The sequence below is a fragment of the Delphinus delphis genome, chromosome 10, assembly GCF_949987515.2.
Source record: "Delphinus delphis chromosome 10, mDelDel1.2, whole genome shotgun sequence".
In the NCBI taxonomy this organism is placed as follows: Eukaryota; Metazoa; Chordata; class Mammalia; order Artiodactyla; family Delphinidae; genus Delphinus; species Delphinus delphis.
The window spans coordinates 67,875,341-67,901,879 of record NC_082692.2 but is presented as its reverse complement, the minus strand read 5'-3'; the positions used below and the strand labels follow the sequence as shown (position 1 = coordinate 67,901,879).

Below are 26,539 nucleotides of genomic sequence, written 5' to 3'. Positions count from 1 at the left end.
CTGCGCCGGCAAAGGGAGTGACAACGCAAACGGACACTGGGTCACGCGGACTGCGACCCACAGAGCCTGCAGCCGCGGGGAGCACAGAGACGCTGACAGTTGCGTAGAGTGGGACCGCCAACGGTAGCGCGGTAACGGCCGCGCGCCTGCCCCGCCCCTTCTCGCGCCACCGGCGCTCTAGCTCCGCCCCGACCTCTCGCCCTGCACTCCCGCGCGAGTTCGCCGGCGTCTGGAGTCGAAACTGCAGAAGACGAGGCCAGAGGCGGGGCGGCGATCGTCGCGCAGAGGTGACGTAGTGCCGCCGGCGCGGGCGGGTGACGCGCGGGGCCCGTTGTCTGTGTGTGGGGCTAGGGGCCCCGGGGGCGGCGGGGGCTCCCGGCGGGGGGCGGCGGTGGGTCGGGAGGGCCTGGACATGGCGCTGAGGGGCTGCCCCGCGGGAAGATGAATAAGGGCTGGCTGGAGCTGGAGAGCGACCCTGGTGAGGAGGGGACCGGGCAGGCCCGGAGCTGGGGAGGCCGGGTGGGTCCGAGACGCGCCTTTCTGACCACTACCCGCTCCTCTTGTCGCCCCACCCAGGCCTCTTCACCCTCCTGGTGGAAGATTTCGGTAAGAGCCTCTCCTACGCGCCGGAACCAGGCTGTGGGGGCCCACTCCTGGGCCCTCGCTCCACAGCCAGAGGCTACCCTTCCCGACTTCTTTCCTTACCTGATCGCAGGTGTCAAAGGGGTGCAGGTGGAGGAGATCTATGACCTTCAGAGCAAATGCCAGGGGTGAGTGGCTTGGCACGCGGCGTGGCTTCGGTCGCCCCTTACACCCCGAGGGCTAGGGAGGGACCCGGGAGAGAGTGCTCCTCAAGGGAGGAAGTATCAGAGGCTCCAAATTGTAAAATCTCGTATAAGGAAGCATCCCTCCTCTTTGGGTGCCTTCCTGATGAAGCTGGTGCTGTGCTTTTGTTTCTCCCAGTTTTCCCTCAACACTTCCCTTTATGTGGTAGCCTCTTCCCCTCAATACAAATTCTAACCATCTCTTGGATTAAATTCATCTGCTTTCTGGGGCCTTCCAGCCAGAAACCCCCTGCTCTTGACTCGGGTCACACTGTGCCTTTTGTGCAGCTGTAATTTATTAATGACTGCTTTACTGTGCCCATGTGCCAGTGGTTTTAATCCCCATACAGGGGTCTCATATTGATTGGTTGGTTTGTGGCATCTGACAAGGACTCTCCTGGGTGACCAAGGTCAGGGTCTTGTCTTGGTGGTCCTACAGAATAGAGGTGTGGAGGAACTGCTACAGTGACTAAACGGAGAAGTCTGCTTCTTTCCCTTCAGGAAAGAACAGACTGATATGGGTGTTCATTAACTTCCCTGATTGCACTGGGGCCCAGGCCCTGGGCTTCACAAGTGAGAATTAGTGTTTAAATTCCTCATCACATTTATTGTTCTCGCCTTACCTTCTGTTCCTACCCGGTCCTGAGCCATCGTTCCAGCTTTTCTTATCCCAGAACCATAGACTTCATAAGGATACTGGGTGACTCCTGGAGCATCACAGCCAGAGGCTGATGCTTGACTCTGCCTGCAGTGGGCTTCTGGGGTGCGAGGGCGCAGGGCCACTTTGGGCAGCGTTGGGAAGAAGCCAAGGGAGAGGTGGGATCACAGGAAGGGCACCTGAGTGGTAACACAGTGCAAAGGAATAGGGGAGAGGAAAGGGAATGCAGATTGCCTACCCCCACTTGACTGGTCTAGCTCTGTCCCTTACTTTCCCCAGCCCCGTGTATGGATTCATCTTCCTGTTCAAATGGATCGAAGAGCGCCGATCCCGTCGCAAGGTCTCTACCTTGGTGGATGATACATCTGTGATTGATGATGATATTGTGAATAACATGTTCTTTGCCCACCAGGTCTGCTGGGCTCTGTGTTCTTTCTGGAGGGTGGGATGCTGCCGTTTTCTTCGCTTGGAAAGTGGAAGTGGGGAAAGGCAGAAGGAACTGAGCTCTTATTCACTAAAAAAGGGAGTCTCTTTAGAGCAGGGTGATGTCTGAGTCCATTCTCCATGTCCCCAGACTCCTGATGGGTACATAGTTGAGTGAACAAATGTTGGGTAAAGATGAGGGGAGTTGATGAGGATTGTCCAGACATGACTGTCCCTCTCTGAGTCCCCATTCCTGATGAGTATGGGCTTGGGGTGAGGGATGCTGTGGATGGGTGACTGTTCTTTGTTTCACAGCTGATCCCCAACTCTTGTGCCACTCATGCCCTGCTGAGCGTGCTCCTGAACTGCAGCAATGTGGACCTGGGGCCCACCCTGAGTCGCATGAAGGACTTCACCAAAGGCTTCAGCCCTGAGGTAGGCCACAGTGCCTTAATCCTGACAGCTGACTAGGCAGATGTGACCACCAGATCTACCACTGATAATGCCACTACACGGCATTTGGCACTATGAGGCTTTTTCAAATGATATTTACATTATATTCGACCTGTAAATTAATTGTGTAAGTCAACTTTTTTTTAAGGCCCAATTGTCAGAAAAGGAGATAGACCTAGGGAAGAGAGGAACGTTCCTTAAGTGACACCTTATTAGGACTTTATCAGGCAATGTTGTTCTCCAGTGTCCACTGATTACTGTGCAAGGCCAGTACAGCCCATCTTTTGGGGGCTCCAGAGCTCTTTTCTGCCCCCACTAGGCCTTCAGGAGAGGCCACCTGTGCTTCTTCAAGTTCCTGGAATGCCCCCAGGCCTGCTCTCCTGAGCTCTGTTTCCCACCCGAGGCCTGCCTGAGAAGTTGCTCTGATGTGGCCTTATTTTCTTCCCTCTAGAGCAAAGGATATGCGATTGGCAATGCTCCAGAGTTGGCCAAGGCACATAATAGCCATGCCAGGTGTGTGGGAGCTGTGGGAACTGATGGGGGTGGGGGCAAGGAAGGGGGTTGTACCATCCTGGGCACTGACTGTGTCCTTCCGCAGGCCTGAGCCACGCCATCTCCCCGAGAAGCAGAATGGCCTTAGTGCTGTGCGGACCATGGAGGCATTCCACTTTGTCAGCTATGTGCCTATCACAGGCCGGCTTTTTGAGCTGGATGGGCTGAAGGTTTACCCCATTGACCATGGTAGGCACTCTGAGCTGGGGGCCCATTGGATTTCTCTGCTTACCTCCTAAGGAGGTGGGGCTCAAGGTCCTCAAGCACTTGGGACCCAGTGGTGGGGCGTGGCGGGGGTGTCTTGAAGACGTGGTTCTGGCAGGATGGCACCCTGTACTGCATTGTCCAACTAGCCCCTGATTCTCTGGGTCACCTTCTCTCCATCATCCTTCCAACTCCTGGCCTGCCCGAGCTCCGGGCTTCCTACCTACTGACTCCTTGTCTTGGTTTCCCCAGGGCCTTGGGGGGAGGATGAGGAGTGGACAGACAAGGCCCGGAGGGTCATCATGGAGCGTATCGGCCTCGCCACTGCAGGGTAAGGGCCCTGAGCCTGCCCTAACTTCTGGAGCTGTGCCCCCATTGGGAGGGACACAGAAGAGGGAACCAAGGCAGAGAGAGGCCAGATGGCTTGTGCAAGGCCACGTGATGAATCTGGCAAGATCAGGATTAGATCTTGTGCTCCCAACTCTTTGCCCTATTTCCCACTCAGGCTGCGTGTGGCCTGCTTCAGGATAGCCTGGGAAGGGGCAGGCCCTGGTGGAGCCCCGGGTGGCCCACGTGTGCTGGCTCACTTCCTGACAGGCCCCTCAGGCAGCTTGTTGGAAGGCACCAGCTCAGGTGCCTGGTGTGCATGGCCAGCTACTGCCCGCCTGTTGGGGTGGGGCCTGTACCTGTGGCTGCAGGTGTGACTTCAGGGAGCCCTGCCAGGAGATCTGCCTCAACCTGATGGCGGGGCCAGGGTGAGAGCTGCTCTCACGGCCACGGCTGTGACTGCAGGGAGCCCTACCATGACATCCGCTTCAACCTGATGGCGGTGGTGCCCGACCGCAGGATCAAGTATGAGGCCAGGCTGCACGTTCTGAAGGTGAACCGTCAGACAGTACTGGAGGCCCTGCAGCAGGTGGGTACCCCTCCTGCCCAGGCCCTGCCTAGCCCAGCCACCCACTCCTTCCCTCCACTGGGTCATCGGTGTCTGATTCCTACATTACTCTGTATTGTGGATCTGGGCTTCAATTAACCACTCCTTTCCTTTGCTCCCTTTGTGGGAAAGGTGATGGGACTTGGCATGGGGAGGGGGAGAATAGCCTCTGAAAGGAGGTTTGACTGTTGTTATTTCCCTTTAAGTGAGTGAGTAGAGCCAAGACCCTTAGCTGTCCAAGGTAGAAGCTAGGGTCTGTCTTCACTCCTCCGCACCTTGGATTTTGATTTCAGCTGATTAGGGTAACGCAGCCAGAGCTGATTCAGACCCACAAGTCTCAAGAGTCACAGTTGCCTGAAGAGACCAAAGCAGTCAGCAGCAAGTCCCCTCTGGCCCTGGAAGCAAGCAGGGCCCCAGCGGCCTCTGAGGGCACCCACACAGGTATTGGAGCCTCTCATGGGCCTCAGAGCCACCCCAAGCAGAGCAAGTCTTTTTCTGTGGAGGCACTTGGGCAGTGGTTCAGAGGCTCCTGCAGGAGGTCTGAAGCCTGGTACCTACAGCCCTCTCCCCTCGGAACATGGAGGAAGAGCAGTCCCTCCCTAAACAAAGGCACCTGGAAAGGGCTGCCATTACCACAGTCCCCAAAGCCTTCTCCTTAATGTATATTCCCTTTCTAGCCTCTCTAGAAGTTTTTTTCTTTCTGCCTCCTTTTTTTCATCTCATCCTTTTCCTTTCTCACTGTGGCCCCATGACTTAGAGCTTGCTGACTCCACCCATCAGCTGTCTCTGCTGTTCTTCTCTGAGAAGGGAAGGGGAGCAGTACTGTGCCCCAGGACTGGGGAGACGGTGGGCTGAGGACAGCTTTTCTTGAGGGTCTGGCTGAAAGTCCTGCCCATGCCCCTTGCCCTCTCAGATGGTGTGGAGGAGGTAGCTGGTTCGTGCCCACAAGCCCCGACCCACAGCCCTCCCAGCAAACCCAAGCTGGTGGTGAAGCCTCCAGGGAGCAGCATCAATGGGGTTCCCCCAAACCCCACTCCTATCGTCCAGCGGCTGCCAGCCTTTCTGGACAATCACAACTATGCCAAGTCCCCCATGCAGGTAAGCTGGGAGGATTCCCTCCAGGATTCTTTTGAGAGGTTGCAACAGGCACTTTCCTCAGGTGATTCATTGGTGTTTGCCTTCTGTCGGGGCCTAGGTAACCACGTTCCTCTGTCTGATTCTCAGAAGCCCCTATGATGGCAGGGGTTGAGGGAGGCAGAGAGAGCTCCTCTGACTTTAAACTCAGTCTCATGGCTGTGGGGCTAAATGTTTAGGGCATGGGGTTGGATTCAGCTCTGTGGGTTGGGTTCTACTGGCAAAATAAATGCAGGTGTTTCAGGGCACTCTGTTTCTCTTAGAAGCCCTATGTAGGCAGGTAGTGTGGGTGGGCTCTGGAGCACCTGGAGGGAGTCAGTGGACTGAACCCGGAGAGCCATGTTGGCTTCCTGGCTGTGGCTGCTGTGTCCAGCCTGGCTCATGGCCGCCCTGGGTCTCTGCCCCAGGAGGAGGAAGACCTGGCAGCAGGTGTGGGCCGCAGCCGAGTTCCAGTCCGCCCACCCCAGCAGTACTCAGATGACGAGGACGACTACGAGGATGACGAGGAGGATGACGTGCAGAACACCAACTCCGCCATCAGGTTAGCCCCAGCTCTGTAAGGCTGGAGGCTGAGTGCTGCAGATCCTATCTTGAATCTTCCAGCCCAGAAAATGCCCTTCAGCAGATAATGCTGAATGCCTGCTGAGTGCAGGGCCCCGGGGAGGCTGACGTGAAGGGGCCGACTCCAGGTCCCAAGAAATTTTTGGAGGGCTTGGGCGAGGGCCGTGCACATTTAACCAGACATCAAGGCCTTTTGTCTAGGCCTTGGGAGATGGGGTGGGGGATATCTTTGCTGGAAGAACTGGCATTGGCAAAAGGCCAGAAGTGAGACAGCTGGAATAGAGGAGGTGTCCTTTGAGGACACCTGGCTGCAGCTGTCGAAGCTCAGTGTGCCAGCCTTGGCATGGCCAGGTCAGGCTGCTGGAGCTTCAGGGTCAGTCCCTGGAGGCCAAGATGTGTTCAGGTCATTCTGGGCGTTGCTGAACGTGGTCACCTGGCCCATTCCCTTGGCTTACCTTTCCTTGGGCCCCACAGGTATAAGCGAAAGGGGCCGGGGAAACCAGGGCCATTGAGTGGCTCTGGGGATGGGCAGCTGTCGGTGCTGCAGCCCAACACCATCAACGTCTTGGCCGAGAAGCTCAAAGAGTCCCAGAAAGACCTCTCAATTCCTCTGTCCATCAAGACGAGCAGCGGGGCCGGGAGTCCAGCTGTGGCAGTGCCCACGCACTCACAGCCCTCGCCCACCCCCAGCAATGAGAGCACTGACACAGCCTCTGAGATCGGCAGCGCTTTCAATTCGCCACTACGCTCGCCTATCCGCTCGGCCAACCCCACGCGGCCCTCTAGCCCCGTCACCTCCCACATCTCCAAGGTGCTTTTTGGAGAGGACGACAGCCTGCTGCGTGTTGACTGCATACGCTACAATCGTGCTGTACGCGACCTGGGTCCTGTCATCAGCACGGGCCTGCTGCACCTGGCTGAGGACGGTGTGCTGAGTCCTCTGGCACTGACAGGTGGGCCTTGGGCTGGCTCACTGGCCTCCCAGTGGCGTACTGAGGAGGGAGGTGGCCAAGTGACCACCACGTGTCCTGCACTCTGATGGGTCTTCTCGTGCCTTCTCTTCCCAGAGAGTGGGAAGGGTTCCTCACCTTCCATCAGACCGAGCCAAGGCAGCCAGGGGTCTGGTAGCCCAGAGGAGAAAGAGGTGGTGGAGGCTGTGGATAGCAGAGAGAAGCCTGGGCTGGTCAGGCCTAGTGAGCCCTTGAGCGGGGAGAAGTACTCACCCAAGGTGAGCCCCTCTGAAGCTTTCTCTTCTAATACTGACAAGGGAAGGGCCTAGGGCACTGCTGCCCAGGTGCTGGGTTCCTAGTTGGTATTTTGGTGTGAAGGGTGGTGGCTGAAGCCAGGTGCCAGGAAGCCTGTCTGGGTTGGGTGGTGGCTGGGGCCTCAGTAGGCTCCCGGGACTCTGGCTGCTCGTCCTTGCCTCTAGCTGCCTGCTGGTAGTGGGGCTTTGGTGCTGGCCAGCCCCTGCACCACGGGTGCAATTGTTGGGTTTTGGCAGGAGCTGCTGGCACTGCTGAAGTGTGTGGAGGCTGAGATTGCAAACTACGAGGCCTGCCTCAAGGAAGAGGTGGAGAAGAGGAAGAAGTTCAAGGTGGGCCCTCTCTCCAGCTGCCTGGTCCTCTGCCCACCTGTCTTCCCAGAGGTGCGACCTGCTGGGGTCAGCTGGTGGCTGCTCTGGGGAGATGGCTGCAGCGTCCTCATGTCCTCACTCTTCTCTCCCACAGATCGACGACCAGAGAAGAACACACAACTACGATGAGTTCATCTGCACCTTCATCTCCATGCTGGCTCAGGAAGGTGAGGGGTCTCGCTGCTGCACCTTACCTGGCATGCCCTGCTCAGAGCCCTGGCCCTCAGGCCCCCTCCTTCAGGCCTCTGCTGGGGCTTGAGCAGACTGTAGTCTCAGGGAGGGCCGAGAGACCCTCAGCTTCTGACCGGAGGCTGTGGCCCGTTGAGCGAGTGGCTGCTGGGCATCCAGCCACCCGCTCAAGGGCCTGCGCCTCTCCACAGGCATGCTGGCCAACCTGGTGGAGCAGAACATCTCGGTGCGGCGGCGCCAGGGAGTCAGCATTGGCCGACTCCACAAGCAGCGGAAGCCTGACCGGCGGAAACGCTCACGCCCCTACAAGGCCAAGCGCCAGTGAGGACTGCTGGCCCTGACCCTGCCGCTCACTCTTGCCACATGGCCCTCACCAGGGCCCTCCCCTGCCCCACTCTCCCTCTTCCCAGTATTACCGAATAGTTCCAGTCAGAGAGCCCAGACCCTGGGAATAGGAGCCAGGCCAGGATTCTCTGCACGGTACCCCAGTGCCTGCCAGGGCAGGGCTGCCCCGTCATGCTCTGGAAGCAGGAGCTGGGGCACAGGGAGGTGCTGCAGCTTCCTCCACAGCCGGCTGTGGAGTGGCAGGACCTGGCCTTTCTGCCTGGGCAGCAGAATATATATTTTACCTACAGAGACGTCTATTTTTCTGGGCTCTAACCCATCTTGCCACCACTGTGTTGACATAGTCAGCTTCCTGACTCTGAGTTCTCTCCTAACAGCTGTCATCCTGGAGGGCCGGGGTCACTCCTGCAGGGTCACAGCTGGGGGCCCTGCTGCTCTGGCCCCAGTTGTCCCTGTTGCGAGAAAGCCAGGTCTGCTCTCCGTTCCTCCTGGGAGAGCTCCAAACTCAGGGACCTGGCTGCTGGGCTAGACTGGGAGTGGGGTATTCCAGCGGGGGCAGGGTGAGCAGCCTGCTTGGGTCCCATGGCCTGAGCAGAGAGGAGTGTTTGAGCTGTTTGGTGGCCTGGCTTTGGCCAGGCTTGGTAAGACTGCTCTCTGTGGCAAGGCCCTGGGCTCTTTGTCTTCAGTGTTGTGGCCCTGGCAAGGGGCCTGCTTTGGGCTCCTGGGCTCAGAGGAGCCTCTGCCCGCCCCTCAGTATTACCACGTCTCCCTCTTCTTAGAGACAGCAGAGACAGGGCTGCTTGCAGGAAGCTGGCACCACTCAGCTCTCCCTGCCATGCCAGCTTTCTCAGCTTCTGCAAGGCACTCAGGGTGGGGGACAATAGGACCAAGACAACCAGTTGGAGCCCCATGTTCCCAGAGGGCCTGATGCCAATGGCTGATGGGCCCAGCACTGCCTCTGGAGCTCAGGCCCCAAACAGCCCCATGGCCTCTTCTAGGTGGCTTTGAAGGTGATCCAGGCGGGCCCCTTATGTGTACATAGTGACCAGGGTGGGGGCCAGCTGCCTCTGCGCTAAGCATAGCCCGACCCCTCTGGCCCCTGTAAATATTGGACTAATGAATGAATAAAACTCTCCTAAAAAATTAGCCCTCCTGTACTTGCTGGCCTGAGGTTTGTAGGCCAGGGCTGTGGTGGGAGTGAGGACCTAACCAGACCTGGGCCCAGCGCCCTGTGTGTGACCAAAGAGGTAAGGGGAGTGCATTCTCGGGCATTCAGCCTTCTGGGGCAGAGGTTCTTGGGACCCTAGGCCTGGGACTTAGGGTGGTCTGTGGAACCTGAGGAGTTGTGTGCAAGGTGTAGTGTGGGAGGAGAGGGCCATGGCTTTCACCAGATCTGACAGCTTTGCAACCTGGAGAGGTGTTGGGACTCAGTGGAGGTGGCACCTCTGTCTCTAGTCCTGCCTGGTGTGTAGTCCCTGGAGGGGCCCTGGGACCTTGCAAGGCTCACCTCTCTTCCCTTGTTGCAGGTAAAAGCTGCCAACTGTGCCACTCTTCCCCCTGCTAACCACATTTTCTCTTGAGGCCCCTGTAGCCTCTCACCCGCACCGTTTCCCTGGCAGTGGGTTCTACAGAGGGGGCCTGGTGTAAGCAGCTAAGGCTCAGCTGGACTGTTTAGGAAATGCAGCTTTAATGGCCCCAGCCCTTCTGTCTGGGTCTAGTAGTCCAGGGCACAGATGAGGGCCACACCACGCTTTACCCAGTGTCGCTGGGGCTGGTCGGTGGGGATCTCCACAGCAATGACGTAGTTTGTGGAGTGGCCTGTGGTTGATAGTGTTCCTAGAGCAGGCAAGAAGGGGGAAGGTTAAGTTGTCTGCTTCAGCTAGGGCAGGAACAGGGTATAAAGAAAGGCAGTGGACTTGGCAAACTGAGCTTGGGACAAGGAAGGGGACCTGACCCAAGAGGAAGCCTGTCTGGGGAGTGTGGCCAAGGCTCAGGCCTGCCCTAAGTTACTGCACTGACAATTGAGGATGGGAATGGGAGAGTTGACGCCCCTGCTCATTCCCTGTGGACCCAGCCCAGGCCCACCCCACCTCTCCAGGCCTCAGTTACCCCCTCTGAACCTCCATTGGCAGGCTGGGCCTCCCAGGACCCAAGGTGGGTCTGCTAAGGGAAGCAAGAGGATGGTGAGCTCAGGGGCCACTCCCCACAGACTGGGCCCAGCCCCTGGGCATCACCTTGCCTACTACTGGCCCAGCTCTGTCCTGGCCCAGTCAGTCTCAGGAGTGAGTGCTGACTGACCTCTGTCAGCCATCCTGTTCAGCTAACCTGGGTCAGCCTAACTGGCCCAACCCTGGGCCCTCACCTGTGGTGTAGGCTCCCCGCCCTGGGCCCCATACCAGCACGGGTCAGTGTCTTGTAGATGGGGCACAGGTAGAAGTCCTGGTTCTGGACCTTGCGGTTGGGCGTTGGCAGGAGCCAGATAACGGCCATCTCTGTGTATAGCTCCTTGGGCCGAGACTCAGCCAGCTGGAAGGCCAGAGGGTCCCATCGGGCACCTTCCAGGAACAGTCCATGGATGAAGCACCCCTCTTTGGGTCTTGTCTTGAGCTCTGATACCGACTGGCGCATCACCTGTGGTCGGGCACACAGATGCCCCCTCACATATAAACACCCAGAATCTCGGTTAGGATTTGGGTCAGGATGCACAAGCTCCCTCCTGAGGGCTCTGCCTGCCTCCCCCCTTCACCTGCTGTTTCAGCTGGTAGCCTACAGTCTGTGCTCTGCCCCTAGGGATTTCCCTGGGGCTTATGGTCTCTTCTGGCTCTCCCTGTCCCCCAACCCCCTCTCAGGGGCTCCCCTGATTCTGCCAGCCAGCTGTGGCCTCCGTGCTCCTCCTACCTGGGCCACACCCCAGCCTGTCACCTGACCTGGCCCTGGCTGAGTCCAGACCTTGAAATCGAAGGAGATGGTGTCGATGGAGATGATAGACTTGCGGGCATAGTTTTGCAGGGTGCCTGTCAGGAAAGCCTGGGGGAAGAAGAAGCCGCTGATCCAGAAGACGGCTGGGATGCCCTTGGAGATCCAGGTCTGCAGGAAGTCCAGGCGCTGCAGCAGGTCCATGACCCATAAGGACAGTGGCTTGAGTGATGGGTAGGCCTTGGCATTCCAGAGCTCGGGCACAGTGTTGTTGTATAGGCTGGCAGCCATCAGCTCCAGCTGCAAGGACATCACCACCAGCCCTTTGAGTGCTGTGAGCAGGTCTCTCAGCGTCTGTGTGATCACTTGCAGCAGCCGGTTGTACCTATGGAGGCAGTGGCAAGGAGGAAGGCAGTGGTCTGGGGCCGTGTGGCCATATCCGCACTCCCCAGTTGTAGGCAGTAGACAAAAAACCAATGGCAGAACATAGGGGCTAAGAGCATAGAGTGGGGTCGAGTGGCCTGAGTACCAGTTCCAGCTCTGGCTGTTAGTAAATGTATGACCTTAGACAAGTCATGTAACCTTTTTGGGCCTTGGTTTACTCATCTGTAAAATGGAATAAAAATATGGCTGAGTTAGAGAATGGGTTTATAGCACTTGGTGTAGCTTTTACTGTCATTACTCTACAGCCCAGTGGCCTGCTGACTCAGGGCTGGGGGTGGCAGGGGATTACCGAGTGACCTCCTGTACTAGCACCGTGTTCATTGACTCCTCATACAGCACAGGGTACTTGGTCATCACCCGCTGCAAGCTGATGGGCTCAGGCACCTTGAGCAGAATGTTCTGGGCCACATCCTCCACTATCTGTGGGCGCAAAGAATTCTATATGCACAGAGTTCCTTCCCACAGGGGAACAGGCATGATGGTGGATAGGAGACTGGTCCTGCTCAACCACTGGGCCCTTTCCCCTGCTGCCACTAACCTCCTCCCGGTGCTGGCCGCCTGCAGAGGATGATTTGGGTTGCAGCTGGACAATGGTGCCAAGCAGGGTGTAGGTCTCATTCTGGGCACAGGTGATATTGGCATTGTCATGCAGGCCAAAGATCTCAGGCATGTCGTTGAGTGGAAGGCTCTTGATGTAGGAGAGGTAGCCCTGGAGGGTAGGAGTGCTGCGACTGAAGCCCCTGCCCTGCTCTACCTCCAGCCTGCGGGACAGCCCTCCAACTGAGCACATCCACTACTCGTCTCCCCTGGTCGCAAGCTTTACGCATGTCCCTCTTACCCTCAGGACTCCATGGCCTCTGCTCCCTCCTAGCCCACTTCTCCCTGCTGCCTAGCTCCCTGCTTCTTCATTCAGCTGCTCAAACCTGTCACAGCCCCTCCTGCCACAGGCCCTTTACACTGTTGACCCACACTCTGGGGTGCTCCACCCAGCACCTGCCTGCTCCTCACATATCTTAGCTGAAGCATCATTTCCTCAGGGAGCCCTCTCTGACTGTGGTCTGGGCTGCTTCCCGCCTCACCGCCTCACCTGGCAGCCTCAGAGGAGCCGCCCGGCCCCTCCCAGCCTCACAAAGTCCTCTCGGGCAGGGGCTGAGAGGCGGGAGTTGGCCTCTGCCCACAGAACCTGAGCTCCAGGGCTATCTTTGTGGGATGGATCAATCAATGAAAAGGAACTACTGGCCGGTTGGGGCCAAGTCTTCCAGCACCCAGGTGTTCACGGCACCCCAGGACCCCAGCCTGGCAGGCTGCCTAAAGCATAGCCCCGGTGTGTGCTCACGTTGAGGTCGTAGGTGGGTTGGATCTGGTGGTAGACGCCCGAGGCACTGTAGCTGTGCTCGGGGAAGAGCACGGCGGGGCTGTAGAAGTCCTCCAGGATGTTCATGACGCAGCGGCGGTCCCAGTCGTCAGTGACGCGGCCCCCGTAGTTGATCTCCCCTGCCGTGTACTTGAGGACCTACGGGGTGGGTAGGTCAGGCCCCCACAGGCGCCCAGCTCCCCGCCCTCAGCCCATCCCCAGCCCACCTTGTAGGGGATGTGGTCATACTCGTCCAGGAACATCTTGAGCTGGCTGATGCAGATGCGTAGGTCCCCGTCCGTGAACTCGTAGGGTATGTTGAAGCCCAGGGGCCCAAACTTACGACGCTCCAGGGCATTCCCATGGAACAAACACAGAGACAGCAGCAAGGACTTGAACTCCATCACCTGCCAGAGGTGGGGGCGGGGCGGAGGGGTGTGAAGGGTGGTGATGGAGATGGGGCAGGTTGGGGGTGCATGTGCCAAGTGTGTCTCACCTTGTGACAGGAGTTGAGGAAGTCATCGCTGAGGCTGCTGTAAGACTTGAGCAGGTTGGCCTTGACCCCGCGTGGCGGCTCAATGGTCACCTTGGAGCCATTCTGTAGGATGGACGCTGGGAACTTGTTGCTGGGCAGGCTGGTGAGCCACAGGCGGAAGTCCCGGTGCACCTGGTGGCCACGCTCCACGTGAGCATTGAGACCCGTACCTGGTGGCTGCCCCAACACCAGGCTCCTTCCTACCCAAGGACCTTGAGCCACCCTCAGCCTGACTCCACCCCTGGGTTGGGCTGGGCCAGACCAGGCTGCAGGGACCACTGGTAAAGAACATGGGCTTCGGCAAGTTCCAGGGTCACCCGTCTGTGCTGGGTGGCCTTGGGCGAGTCACTGGTAGCAGTTACTTGAGGGGGCCACTGGGAAGATTAATCTAGTTGATACGTGTTACATATGTCACTTCCTGAGCGCCCACTGTGTGCTGGTAGCTGGGCTGAGTGCTCTGTGGGACGATCTCATTTAGCCTTGTCAGTCCTGGATGGATGTACTGTATTCCCTTGGTGTACCTTGTCGGGATTGATGTGCTCAATGAGGCGCTCCAGGACTGGCATCCAGCTCGGTGCCAGGTGGCAGTTCTGAAAGAAGACCCACTTGCCCCTCTCTATGGAGCTGCGCATCATGGCTTCCGCCCGAGGGCCCTGTGGGGACAGGAGTGCTGAGTGGTGGGGGACCAGCTGGCCCAGCCCACCAGCTCCCTTCTCCCCCACCCCCTCGCCCTTACCTGGCCCTGGCCCAGGGAGATGGCAGAGAGCTTCTTGGAGAACTTCATTTCTTCGGCAAACTTGTAGAGGTCAGCAGCCGGGTCAGTGCCAGGCGATAGCACAAAGATGAGGGGCGTGGTGGAGTTGGAGTCTTTGAACACCAATGACAGATTGGCTGTCTGCAGGGCAGGGAGAGATGCTGGGGCCACCTAGAGCTTCTCCTCAGGGACAGGCGACCAGGGCAAGGTAGGGGGGTCCTGGGGCCCCCAGAGTAGTCCCAGAGGGGCTTCCTGGTGGGACCTGGAACCTCTCAGAGCTTTTTGGGGTGGTTAGGGGTCCTGGCCTGACCAAGGCTGCAAAGTGGTCTGTCCAGGTACAGCTAGGATCCTGGGACCCAGGGTGGGGATTAGCCCAGGTGCTGGCTGACAGCACTTGCCTGGGGCTCAATGAAGCGTGGCTCCAGGTTGGTGGCCACGAAGTCCTGCATGGCATTGGTAACCTTGTCCCCACGTAGGCAGCGGAGGACCAGCAGCTTCTGGAACTGGTCCAGGTACTGGTCCCAGATGCCAGGCAAGGGCTCCCTGCAACAGTGCCCACGTCCCCCTGAGAGCCAACCTGTGGGAGGGCACTGGCCACAGGGTCTCTGCTTGCTGGACAGCAGGGGAGAATGGGGTGTCCAGGGGTACATGGCCGGGGGCATGGAAGAGATGTAGTCACAGCTGCAGGGCAACCCTGTGTGGCCCCTCAGAGAAGGCTCCAGGGCAAGCCTGTTCCTGGGTCTCAGCCCCTGGATGTGCCCACCCTGCTGTGCCCCGGGTCCCAGCTCACCGGTGGGGCTCAGGGCTATCAAAGATGGCCTGGAATTCCGACAGATGCTTCGTGAAGTCAAGGGCGAAGGAGGAGAAGGCCGGCAGGTTGGAGAGTGCCAGGATGTCTCGCCAGGCCCGGTCTGACAGCCAGTCCGGGGCAGGGTTCTCACTCATGACAGGGACAGAGCCCCCAGACAGGAGGTAGCGCCACTCGCTCTGGCAAGGGACAGGGGAGGCTAGTGCCCAGGCCCTGAGGCCTGTCTCCAGCGCCCCACCTAGCAGTGCCTCCCCTACCATCCTCAGCCAGAGAAATGGAGTTCCCCTTAGGGGTGGCAGTTGCACAGGTCTGGGTTAGTGTCACCTCTTTCCCTTTCCCTGGCTGTGTGACCTTAGGCAAAGGATTTGACCTCTGAGCCTCTGTTTCCTCACTTGGAAAGTAGGAAGAATCAGAACTCTGCTTCCCAGGGGTTTTGTGGGGGTAGGTCAGAGGGTAGCTGTGATCCCAGCACCCGGCACACAGTGAAGGCTCAAGCAGTGGTGGCTGTGACTTTCAGTGCTTTCCAACGCACCAGGAAATACCTGGGGCTCATGAGACCATGAGCCGGGAGGCTCAGGACTGTCTGTGCTCACCAGCACTCTCAAGGCTCTGAGAAGACATGTGCACAGGAGCTGCTGGGCCATAGTTAACCCAGAGCCTCCTGGATGTTTTCAAGAAAGGACCTGGCCGCCCCTCCATCACGCACCTGGTCAATCTTGCCCTGGTTCATCATGATGCGGGCACACAATAGGAAGGCGAACATCAGCTTGTGCTTCTCGAAGAGGCTGCGGCAGACATTGCTGTAGAGGTTGTAGGTCAGGTAGCGGTTGATGTTGGCGATGCGCTTCTTTAGGTTGTCTGCAGGGCAGAGGGGTGATGGCAGTGCAGGGAGAAGGGAGGGAAGCAAGATCCCTGGGGCCCAGCCCAGCCCATCTCCCCAGTAGCCAAAGGGGCAGTCTGGGCACCCGCTTGGGGTATTTGCTCCGAGGAGGGTAGGAGGGGCGTGTGTTCTTACGTAGTGTAAGCCTGACGAGGATGTGTATGAGTGGACATGGGTGTGAGTCTACGTGTGTGTGCCCGCTGTGGAAATGCATCCAGGTGTGTCACACCTGTGCCAGGGTAGAGCCTGGCGTTTATGTCAACATGTGCATCTGTGCCAGGGCTACCTGCCCTCTCTGAGTTGGCGATGCCTGAGAGGAAGATGTTGAGAAACCACTCGAGGGAGTACTGGTACATGGGGTCCACGTTGGCCAAGTCAGACATGCAGAAGAAGAGGATCTGGGTGCGGACGGCCACGGGAATGTACTCCATGCGCGTGAGGTCAATGTCCTTCTCTGTCTGCTCTGCAATCCTGACCTTGGCCTGGGGGTGCAGTACAGGGGGTGCTGGTCAGGCCCAGGTAGGTTGTCAAAGGGCACCAGGCAGAGGTGGGTGGCGATAGGGGGCAGGCCTGGGGCAGGTGGGGAGAGGCAGGCAGGGGTGGGCCGGCAGTTGCTGACCTGGATCTCAGCAGCCTTCAACTTGGAAGCCTCCAGCACCTTGATGAGCTCCACGTCATCCACAGGGTTGCCCTCAGAGGAGCTGAGCCGGTACAGGATCTGGTCTTCAATGTCCTTCAGCTCCTGGCGCATCTTGGCATTATTGACAATCAGCTGGTTCTTGGCTTCCTCAAGGTCAGGCCGCTCCTCAGCCACTACCTGGCCCAGCAGCTGGTCCTCTAGGCCACTGCCAGGGGTAGGGGACATTATGTCTGTGACACCTGGTGGGCCCTGGAGGGCCAGCCTTGAGCCTGCTGACCTATGTACCTGTGCTCCTGGGGCTCCAAAGAGCCTAGCATCCCTGTTGGTGTCAGCCTGGGAGGCCTGGCCTCTGTCTCAGGCTGCAGGGCTAAGGCAGAGCCTGGCTTCAAAGTGACCAGTTCTCAGCGAGACCTCAGGTGGCAGCTTGGAATCCCAGCAGGGGCCAGGCAGTTGAACATGTGAGTTGCTGGGGTCTGAAAAACTCCCTCTCAGCAGGAGGGGGCTGGGGGTGATGGGGAGGGACAGGACTTAAGGATGTTTTCACCCCCTTGTCTGTGGAGAGGTTCGTAGTGGCCACTGGCATGGAGGCCTTAGCACTCTCTGTGGGTGGTCAGCAAAAGCTATAGTGCCTGGGCTTAGGGCAGCAAGGGCAGGAAATGGCTTGGGTGCAGGGAGCCAGAGTATGCCCCCCACAGGGCTCCAGGACAGCTCTGGGGGTGAGTACACAAGGGCTCAGCAAGGGCTGTGGGGAAAGGGTATCCGGATGAGGTGGGGCTAGTGCTGGCCAGGCAGGCTGGGGGAGGGGTTCCTGACCAGGGATCAGGATGATCTGAGGGTGGGGTTTCTCAGGTGGAAACAGTGGCAAGTAAAGGGAGTTCGTGGAGGGGCTAGAAAGACCTGAAATGCAGAGTGCCTGGGAGGAAGCTGGCGGGGCCTCAGGGGGAAACCCACTGAGTCTCTGCCTGGGGGTGGGAGGAGGCGGCCAGGCAGGCTGAGGCAGAGCTGATGCTGGGGGTCCCAGGGACCAAGGGCTTACCTGGGAGACAGGGTGAAGTTGATGAGGGTGAGCTTGGTGGAGATCTCGGGCGTGTAGTGTGGGTTGGGCAGCTTGGTGGTGATGTACATCCTGAAGTCCTCGTGGTAGGGGATCACCGTGTCTCCCAGCTTCAGCACCTTGTTCCCCTGCTGCTTGTATGTCTGTGGCAGGTGGGATGGGCAAGCGCTGTGGCTTGGGCTTCACCAGTGAGGCAGGGGAAGGGGGCCGCCCCCACCCCCACTGCTGCAGGCCCACCTGCTTGAGCAGCACGGGCTCCAGGGCGGGATCCAGCTCCTCGCCCACGTTCTCTAGAAGGCAGGGCTTGCCAAAGCGGATGGCATTCTCCATGCTGCGCAGGAAGTCGCGGTCGCTCAGCTTGAACACGTCCAGCCCGCTGTCCTTCTCCTGTGGGCACAGGGGGCGGGTGGGGGCCGCGGGAGCTGAGAACCAGCCTGAGGCTCAGCTACTCCCCCTACACCTGCTAAGCCCCGCTGGGTGGGGTGGTGGCACCCGGTGGGTAGGCTCACCATGTTCTTGATCCATTTGTTAGCCTGGCTCTGAGGGTCAATGAAGTGGGTCCAGCGCTGGGAGAACTGGTTGATGACCCCATTCTCCACTGACAGTGTGTCGTTGGGGAGGCCAGCAACCTGTGGGGGACCGGGCTGGGTCGGGGGTCTCACACAGCAGGCTCAGCTGGGACATCAGCCACTCCCAACCTTGTGCTTTGGCTGTGTTTCCCTTCTCCTTACTGCACCCTCTTGAGGGTGAAGGGCAGTCCTGAGGTCTCAGCCCCCAGGACTGGTCTCCCTCCTATTGGCTGGCTCCCGACACCCTCCTTCGCTGGGCCAGTCGTTCCTCATGCCTGTTGAGTCCTTGCTCAGTCAGACCATCTTCACGGAGCCAGTAAAGCCCATCAGCCCTCCCGGACTGTGTTCACGCTTAGCCTCTGCCTGAGCCTCTTGGTTCTCTCCTTGCGCCAACTCTACCTGTCCTCCAGGGTCTAGCTCGGACACGATCTCGTAACCCTCGCTCTGGACACTGCTCTCCCACCCCACCCCCACTCTCATAAGCACCCCTTGACCTCTCTGCCCACAGTTAGCCAGCATCTGTACCACTCGCTCGGCTTTCTCCTCTCCTACCCACCAGCCTCTGACTGGCCCCGGGCGGGCTCAGGAGACGCATCTCTAAGCAGACCCAGGAAAGAGGGTGGGAGGGAGGCAGGAGGCTCCTGGCCCAGCCCGACCACACTGCAGGCCCAGCCCAGTTGCTCCAGCCCCCCAGGGTGGGCACCTGCCACGAGCGGATCTTCACGGGGTTCCCCAGAGTCCCGATTAGCGTGGGCTCGGAGGTGTGTGGGACATGGTGAGTCGTGAGCTGCTTGACCCAGCTGTCGTAGAGCACCGTGCGGTACTGGCCCTGGGGAGATGCCAGGCTCAGGGCCACCCCACTGAGACAGCCGCGATGCCCTCCCACTTCCCCCTGCACCCCAACGCTCAGCAGTTGTGCAGAGGTCAGAGCTCAGACATGGAGACAGAGGCCTGAGCTCTAGCCCCACTTTGGGGAACATCCTTGGCCCCCACAATCCTCAGCCCCTTATCTGTGGAACCAGCATAAGAACAACAATGCCCACCCATCAGGGCAGCTGTGAGGACTGAATGAGAGGCGCACAGCAAGCACGGCAGCGTGAACTCACACTTCCCTCTAGAAGGCCAGCCCCACCGGAGCAGGTTTTCTGGCTGTTTTGTGAGCTGCCATATCCCCAGTGCCTGGAACAGCACCTGGCTCAGACGGGGCGCCTGAGAAGTGCTTGTTGAATGAGTGAGAGAAGAGCCGCCCCTCAGGCCACCCCTCATGGAGGTGAGGCCTCAAGGCGGGGCCGGGGGTTCCTTACCGTGAAGGGGCCCAGATAGGCTACAAAGCCTGCAGCCACCAGCACGTCCCCGAAGATGTTGTCGAGCGTGTGTTCCAGGTTCTCCACCGTATCCTGCCAGCGCACCCTCTCGTCCGACAGCCCGTTGATGAGCTGCAAGGACAGCCCATGGGGTGGGTTCTGGGAGGCTGGGCCAGGGGCCTGGGTGTCCCTGCCTGGCGCAGTCCCCGAGGTGGCCGGTGTCGGGGGTGTGGACAGCCACCCTGGGACCCCCCCCCTACCACCCGGGCCCTTCCAGCCTGTCGGGGGCAGGCCACACCACAGGCCCTCACACCTTGTCGGCGCGGCCCAGCCGCTGCTCGCACTGCTCACACTTCAGCTCCAGTTCCTCCTTCTTGGCAATGCAGTCTCGGTACTTGGCCTGCATCGTGGCAATGCCATCCTCCACCTTGTGCAGGCGCTGCTTCGCCTCCTCCAGGATCCTCTGTGTCACCTCCAGGTCGTCCTGGGCCTCCCGCAGGGCTTGCTGCGGGCAGAGGGCGCAGGACCAGCTTTCCTGGTGCCCAGAGGAGCCCACACCCTCTCCCCTGCCCCCTAGGTCTACCCAGCCCTCACCCGCTTGGGCTCCACGGCCTTGGCCACGAAGTGGTACTTGTGCATGGCGCGCACCCACTGGCAGATGGAGGTGCAGGCCTTGGACACCTTGGCGATGGCGGCCGGCTGGAACTCTTCATTGTCGATGTATGGCTGGATGGCTTTGATCACCGCCTCCCCAATGTTGTCCTGGGGATGGGAACCATGGGCTCAGGGGGCTGCTTCCCAGGGAGGACAGAGAAGGCTCTGCAGGGCTGAGGGGCATCCTGCTCCTGCCGCTATGCCCCGTGTAGGCCTCAGTACAGGTGTCCTCCCTAGGGAATAGACACAACCCACAAAAGCTGGCCAGAAGAGGATCTTCTGTATTCTAAGATTTCAAATAACATGATCAGAGATTTTTCTTTCTCAAGAAATGACACAACCTCAAGATCTGATAATACAGGGACTTCCCTGGTGGTCCAGAGGGTAAGACTCCGCGCTCCCAATGCAGGGGGCCCGGGTTTAATCCCTGGTCAGGGAATCAGATCCCGCATGCATGCCGCAACTAAGAAGTCCACACGCCACAACTAAAAAGATCCCGCATGCCGCAACGAAGGTCCCACGTGCCGCAACTAAGACCCGGCGCAGCCTAAATAAATAAATAAATATTAAAAATTTTAAAAATGAAGACCTGATAATATGCAGGCCCCATTTAAAACCCATTTAGAGACAAGGGCTCCTTCTTGGCTGATGTGGAGACGAGTGAGTGGTTCTGATGCCCAACCCGGCTCACGTTCAAATGTAATAATCCCTACCCCAAGAGCTCACCATACTCTTGGAGCACTTGTCCTACCCTGGGAGAATCCAGCTCTGTAATTCAGGATGAGCCCAGGAATCTGTACTGTTCATGAGCTCCCAGAGGTCAGAGCTTGGGACCAGGGGAACCTGAGTGCTGGCCGTGAGCCTCCTGATTTGGGCTCAGTTAGAGGGATGGGGAAGCCCATAGAGTCCAGCTGTCACTGAGATGGGCCATTGCCTCTGCCCTCCCAGTGCAGTCTGGGACGTGCCCAGGGCTCCAACACTGACACATGGTGGGGGAGGGGGGGAGCGGCCCGCGTGGGACTAATTTCTGGGCTGGAAAGGGGCCCTCCAAGAGGGCTGCAGGCTCCAGGCTGACCTAACCCTAAGCAGCCCCATGAGAGAGCATGCCCATGGATACTGAGAACCCCAGATAGACAGGAAGGCAGAGAAATCCAGAGACAGACAGGCACTAAACCTCAGGTGTTAAGGCTGAGGGAGAGGCGATGATTGAGCAGCCAGGGAAGGTCTTGGCCAGCGCCATGGGGGTTTCAGGAAAAAAAGAGCAGGAGAGAGAATCTCCAGGCTGCGGAGCCTTGGAGTGACTGTGGGTGATGTCCTATGGGCATAGGAGCCTTCCCAGGTCCTGATTTCCTCAACACCCATCTGTTGGTCGGTCCGTCTGTTTCCCCCACCAGCTGGAGAGCTCCTCTGTGCCAGGATCTGGTCCCATCAGCTCTGTGGCCACAGGGCTGTGTGTGTTGCAGGCAGAGTGAGATAGGATGGAGGCCCCAGCGCTGGTGGCGGGGAGGGGGCCGGTTCCTCTCCTCACTTCTCTGCCCAGCTGGGTCCTGCCCTCACTCACTCCCAGCTGGCTGGGTGCCTGGCACGCTCACCTTGTCAAACTTGAGGAGGCTCTCCAGGAAGCGGCCGGGGTCTTGCAGCAGCCCCTTGCCTGGCTCCCAGTAGTCATCCACCTTGGAGCCAGGCTTCTCTCCAGGGACCTTCTTGGGCTTGATGCCCTTCATGATGCACACAGCTTCTATGACCAGCTTCACACCTGGGGGTGGCCGCTGCATGGCACGCACCTGTGGGCCAGGCCAAGAGTGGGGAAGGGGGAGGTCCATCACGGAGTGGTACGGTACCTCCAGGCAGGGACAGCCACCAGACAGGGTGGGCCCCACCAGCCAAGTCCCTACCACTACAGACCAAGGGCACACCCGGGGATCCCCCAAGGTCTGCCTTAGCCTATGGCAACTACTGCTCCCCCATATACCCAGGCCTGGCCACGAGGTCCTGTACGCTCATTTCTCAAGGCCCAAAGCCCTCCTCATGCACCTGCCCGGGCCCTGGGGGCTGATACAAGGAGGTAAGGGCAGGCAGCTGGATTCAAGCCCTAGTTCTGCCCTCATCTCTTGACATATGACCCTCAAGGGATGTGTAGAGGGAGGGCCTAGGGGCCAGGACCCAAGAGGGCTCCAGGGAGGGATGTCAAGAAAAGCCTGGGAGGTGCCTAGCCACCCACCTCGGTCACATCATTCTTGTTGAGGTTGCGCAAACTGGCCAGGGCTGCATCCAGGGTGGGCAGAGCCTCATCCAGATCCTTCTGGGCATCGTCAGCAATACCTTGTGCCTTCCTGGCCTTCTCATTGGCCTTGATCTCCTCTGCTTGCACTGAATTCCGGGACTCCTCAGCAATGGTTGTGTCCACCTAGGGACCAGAAGTAGGGAGGGCCCAGGGATGGCCCGTGTCAGGGACAGGTGTGCCCTCCTCCCCTTTCTCCTCTCTGTGTCTCAGTCTCCCCAGGTGGAAGGAAATGAGGGTTGGGATGCCCCATTCTCTAAGGACCATCTCGGCTGTGACAGCCCACGGAGACCTGGGAGTGCTAGGAACTCCTTCCAATCCTGAGTGCTCATCATGGGCCTGGCATGGGGCTCAGGGCTTTACATGCTTGAGCATAACTACCCCATGGGCAGGACCCCCTAAACCCACAGGGCACCTCCATGCAGAACAGAGAAAGGCACTCTCCTCCCACAAGTCACTTTCTTTCCATCTGCTGGAAAAATTTTCAATACCACTGCCTTTGTAGAGCAGGACATGATTGCTTCTGCCAGAAAGCTGCCATCGTGAATATGCAAACCTGCGGAGGCTGCTGTGATGACCGGCCCTCAAATGTGGGCCCTCTTGTAGACTCAGAGGATCTTAGAGGGAGACTCAGGCAGACTCTGCACCGCTACCTGTGGCTGCCCTGCTGCTCAGTCCGTGTTGTGATTATTGGGTTTGGATTTGTCTGTCTTGCTCATCACCATATCCTCTGCCCAGTGCAGCGCTTGGCATAGAATAGGTTCTGAGCAAGCATTTGTTGAATGAACACGACTGAACGAGGGAACTGGGCACCAAGAGGCTAAGCAACCTGTGAGGCCAGGCAGCTAGGGATCTTGTGGCTGCATGGGGGTGCCGAGCATCCTCAGACACGGTCAGCCGTCAGGGAGGGGGCCAGGAGCACTCCCAACCTTGATCTGCTCCATGGTGAGCGTGGTCTCCTTGGCAGCCTCCTCCAGCAAGGGGCGCATAATCTCCAGCTCTTCCTGCATCTTGGCCACGTCCTCCGAAGTGCGCAGCAGCTGCGGGGTGGGAGGTGTGGGGCACAGAGAGGAAATCCGGTGTGACAGTGTGATGGGGACCAGAGAGTGAGTTAGGCCTGGAGGGGGCAGGGGAGAGGTCCCTGCAGGGCCGCCCTCATTCACGAGAGGCTGTGGCCAGCAGCTTCAGTGGCCCCCAGGTTGCCCAGTGGACCCCAGAGGAAGGGAGCAGTCCCCTAAAAACATTTGGGGTGACCTGCTTTGGCCTTGCCCTTGGCCAGCAGCTCTTTTGGTGAGGGAGGAAGCCACCCATTTAAACACTGTGGGCTGCCAACTGAAAGGCCAGGCTGGGCCTCCGGGGTCAGGACTGAAACTGCATGGGCAGAACCACGGGCAGCTATACGTTGCCCATAAGGCCCCACCCCAGCCCACCTTGTCGAGGCCACTCTTCATGCGGTTCCTAGCAGTTTTCAGCTCCTGTTTCTTCTGCCCGATGAGGATGGAGAAAATATTGAGCAGCTCCAGGTAGCTCTTGGGGGTCACATAGTTGTGGCGGGCCAGCTCGGCCAGATACTCGACACACTTCTTGGCCACCGACTGGTGGATATACACACAAACCTGAATCTGTGAGGGAGCAGACCACTGATGCCAGTCTTGTAGAGCCCCCAGCAAAGATGGGGCACCAGGGTGCCCTTGAAGCCACTGAAGCCTGGTTCTGCGGAGGGAGCCACGTGCAGGAACCTCAACGGCCCTCACACTCACTCTCTCCTATGATCCTCACGACCTCCAGGTAAAGGTCACCTATTCTGCAGATGAAAAATCCCACGACCCAGAGAAATCAAGGGGCTTTTTCAAGTTCACACAGTTGTCAAGGGCAGAGTTCACTTTGAACTTGGACCCAGGTGTGTCCCAGCTCTTGGCCCAGTGCTCTTATCACAGCCCCTATGACCTGCCTCTCTCAGAAAGCCCTAAGGTGGGGCCCCTCTCGGAGGCTGTAGATGTGGGGAGGGAGGGCCCAAGGCCTCAGCACAGCTGGGCAGAAATGGGCGCACCCTAGCTCTTGGCCCCCAGGTGACCATCACTGTCTCAGGCTGGACCAGACAAATCTACCCCCCACCCCATCTGTAGTCTCTGGGTTGTATCAGGGGGCTCTTTGTTTGTTAATGTAAACCATGTTTTAAAAAAAACTCTTTACTGAATTTGTTACAATATTGCTTCTGTTTTACGTTTTGGTTTTTTGTCGCCAAGGCATGTGAGATCTTAGCTCCCCGACCAGGGATTGAACCCTCACCCCCTGCAGTGGAAGGTGAAATCTTCCCTGGACTGCCAGGGAAGTCCCTATATCAGGCGACTCTTTAAAGAAAGTTTCCGTGGAGCCCTCAGAGAATAAGATAAACAGTGACTGTGTAACTGTGTGCCCAGCCTCCTGCGTCACCGTGACAACCTTGTGGCATTCCCATTATACAGGTGAGGAAACTGAGGCTTAGACAGATAAATCTGTCTGCCCAAAGGCTTCCCATCAGTGGTGGGCCTGGGAATCTTACCCAGGCCTTGGTGACCCCAAGCCCAAACCTACACAGTCCCCCTCAAGGTCTTGCTCCTCACCAAGATACCTACCAGTCCTTCAATTACTTTGGGAGTGGCGTCCAGCTCTGGGATCTCGTTCAGGAACATGGTGGCCACAGACTCCAGGGCTTCTGCCGGCCACTCATTAAACCAGTCGATGGTACAGCAGTTGACCAGGGAGGGGAACTGCCTTAGGTGAGCTCGGAAGACCTCTCCAATGGGGCTGGGGAGGTGGGGGTCCAAATGAGGCCCTGAGACACTGACTTACACCCCCCAGGAACCCAGGACCCAGGGTCATTTCACAGCCCTGTGGCATGGCAGCCTGGACCCAATGGCACGGTGGCCAGGCCCAGGCCACTTCCCCTTGTGGCAGGCCCAGGTGCTCCCCCACCTAAAACCCCTGTCCCTGGGAGGTTGCAGTGGCCACCTGTACCTCATGCACAGCACCAGGTGGATGCTGCTGCGCACACGCCCAGTGTAGGCAGCCATGAGGTTGGTCTTGGTGGGCTGCAGGCCCTGCTCCTGGACGTAGGGCCGCATGGTGTTGACAATCTGGTCCTGCTCATCCGTGTTGTAGAGGTTGGGAACGTCGCCTGAGTTCAGGACATTGTTAATGTCCTCTAGGAAGGACTCGTTCTTGATCTGGGGGGAAGATGGGGATGGAGGAGCTGAGTCTTGATGATGGCCCCTGGGTGTTGGGCTCCATGACCATGGTCTCACTGGACCTTCACAGGAGCCCCATTCCACAGACCATGCCACTAAGGCTCAGAGAAGCCCAGGGTCACACAAGTGACCTCACAAGTTGTGGTCCAGGACTCACACCCAGGCCTGCCCTACAGCAGAGACTCTGAACATCACTGCTGGGCTGTGGAAGGGCCCTGGGTCCTGGGTGGGAGATGTGGTGTCTTCCTCCTCTCTTGCCAGGCCTCTCTACATCTCAGTTTACTCACAGGAGAAAACCAGGCCACAGGCAGAAACGGGTCCTTGCCCATCTCATATGGCCAGGGCCTAGTCAGTGCCAGAGGGCACCCTCACTTGCCTATGTAAGGGGAGCCTGGGGGATAGGAGTAGGGCTGGAAGCCTTCCAGGGCTTCAGCTTCGGCCCAGTCCTGACCACCAGTCAGGTTTAAGCACTGCCCTGTTTGTCTTGAGACCCTGGACCCACGACCTCTCCTTCTCTCAGTCCTGGGGCGAGGCCTCATCTAGGGAGCTCCAGACGGAGCAGCCCCAAGAAGGGGGCCATAGTCACAGCACCTCAGGCACAAGTCCTGTGGTCCTTGAGGTAGGAAGCCGTTGGCCAGTGAGTGTGGTGCTGCTTGTGGTCAGCCATGGTGCCAGGGGCCTTCTTTACCCTCGGGGCATAGTAATGATCTATGCCCCCCACCAGCCCTGACAGGCTAGGTTTGGCCCCCTCCCGCTGGTCCCAGCCATTCCTCCCAAGATCCACCCCAACTGACAGTGACGTGGGCATGAAGGACTGACCACCTTCCAGGATGCCACACTGGGGTGGGTTGTACCCAACCCACCCTAGATCCCCCTCACTGCCCGTGTGGTGGTACCTGGGTATCTGAGAACAGGAAGGTGATGGGCAGGCTGTGCAGGCCAGCCTTGAGCAAGACCTTCTTGACATCATCACGCCACTCGGTCATGCCATAGTTCTTGGACAGCTCAATCTGGAAGCACTCATACTCGGCCCTGGAGACAGGTGGTTGGGTGGAGGCATGCCAGAGCTTGAGGCCAAGCGCCCCACCCCAGCCATCTGCTCCCATCCTGGGCAGACCTGCTGACTCCCCCAACCCTGAACCTGCTCTCTTGCCTCCAGACATTTGCTGAGGCTGCTCCCTCGGCCTGGAATGCCCTTCCCTTCCATCC

At 58.7% G+C, this 26,539-nt stretch overlaps 2 protein-coding genes across 2 annotated transcripts in view; one reads left to right on the top strand and one right to left on the bottom strand.

Moving 5' to 3' along the window:
• The first annotated feature begins 392 nt into the window (after positions 1 to 392).
• On the top strand, positions 393 to 8,546 carry BAP1 (BRCA1 associated deubiquitinase 1). The gene is made up of 17 exons (XM_060022639.1): positions 393 to 478; positions 577 to 606; positions 716 to 770; positions 1,762 to 1,894; positions 2,221 to 2,340; positions 2,810 to 2,871; positions 2,957 to 3,099; positions 3,367 to 3,445; positions 3,907 to 4,030; positions 4,342 to 4,489; positions 4,962 to 5,146; positions 5,590 to 5,723; positions 6,218 to 6,696; positions 6,811 to 6,971; positions 7,245 to 7,337; positions 7,471 to 7,543; positions 7,757 to 8,546. Exons 1-17 carry the CDS (start codon positions 442 to 444, stop codon positions 7,888 to 7,890), a joined length of 2,190 nt encoding a protein of 729 aa, XP_059878622.1. The 5' UTR covers positions 393 to 441; the 3' UTR covers positions 7,891 to 8,546.
• A 1,050-nt stretch (positions 8,547 to 9,596) lies between these two features.
• The window catches only part of DNAH1 (dynein axonemal heavy chain 1), a 79,518-nt gene continuing 62,575 nt past the window's right edge, over positions 9,597 to 26,539 (bottom strand). Inside the window, exons 50-78 of the mRNA XM_060021467.1 lie at positions 26,227 to 26,362; positions 25,101 to 25,309; positions 24,719 to 24,890; positions 23,534 to 23,725; positions 23,033 to 23,143; positions 22,044 to 22,229; positions 21,415 to 21,606; positions 19,763 to 19,930; positions 19,482 to 19,673; positions 19,169 to 19,300; positions 18,568 to 18,693; positions 17,805 to 17,924; positions 17,533 to 17,682; positions 17,278 to 17,438; positions 16,221 to 16,446; positions 15,888 to 16,083; positions 15,428 to 15,579; positions 14,704 to 14,900; positions 14,312 to 14,456; positions 13,896 to 14,054; positions 13,681 to 13,812; positions 13,121 to 13,291; positions 12,852 to 13,031; positions 12,607 to 12,783; positions 11,809 to 11,979; positions 11,560 to 11,690; positions 10,860 to 11,211; positions 10,307 to 10,541; positions 9,597 to 9,746 (exon numbers count right to left, since the gene is read on the bottom strand). Coding sequence (XP_059877450.1) covers positions 9,625 to 9,746; positions 10,307 to 10,541; positions 10,860 to 11,211; positions 11,560 to 11,690; positions 11,809 to 11,979; positions 12,607 to 12,783; positions 12,852 to 13,031; positions 13,121 to 13,291; positions 13,681 to 13,812; positions 13,896 to 14,054; positions 14,312 to 14,456; positions 14,704 to 14,900; positions 15,428 to 15,579; positions 15,888 to 16,083; positions 16,221 to 16,446; positions 17,278 to 17,438; positions 17,533 to 17,682; positions 17,805 to 17,924; positions 18,568 to 18,693; positions 19,169 to 19,300; positions 19,482 to 19,673; positions 19,763 to 19,930; positions 21,415 to 21,606; positions 22,044 to 22,229; positions 23,033 to 23,143; positions 23,534 to 23,725; positions 24,719 to 24,890; positions 25,101 to 25,309; positions 26,227 to 26,362 — 4,993 coding nt within the window. The 3' untranslated portion in view covers positions 9,597 to 9,624. The remainder of the gene's footprint in view (positions 9,747 to 10,306; positions 10,542 to 10,859; positions 11,212 to 11,559; positions 11,691 to 11,808; positions 11,980 to 12,606; positions 12,784 to 12,851; positions 13,032 to 13,120; positions 13,292 to 13,680; positions 13,813 to 13,895; positions 14,055 to 14,311; positions 14,457 to 14,703; positions 14,901 to 15,427; positions 15,580 to 15,887; positions 16,084 to 16,220; positions 16,447 to 17,277; positions 17,439 to 17,532; positions 17,683 to 17,804; positions 17,925 to 18,567; positions 18,694 to 19,168; positions 19,301 to 19,481; positions 19,674 to 19,762; positions 19,931 to 21,414; positions 21,607 to 22,043; positions 22,230 to 23,032; positions 23,144 to 23,533; positions 23,726 to 24,718; positions 24,891 to 25,100; positions 25,310 to 26,226; positions 26,363 to 26,539) is intronic.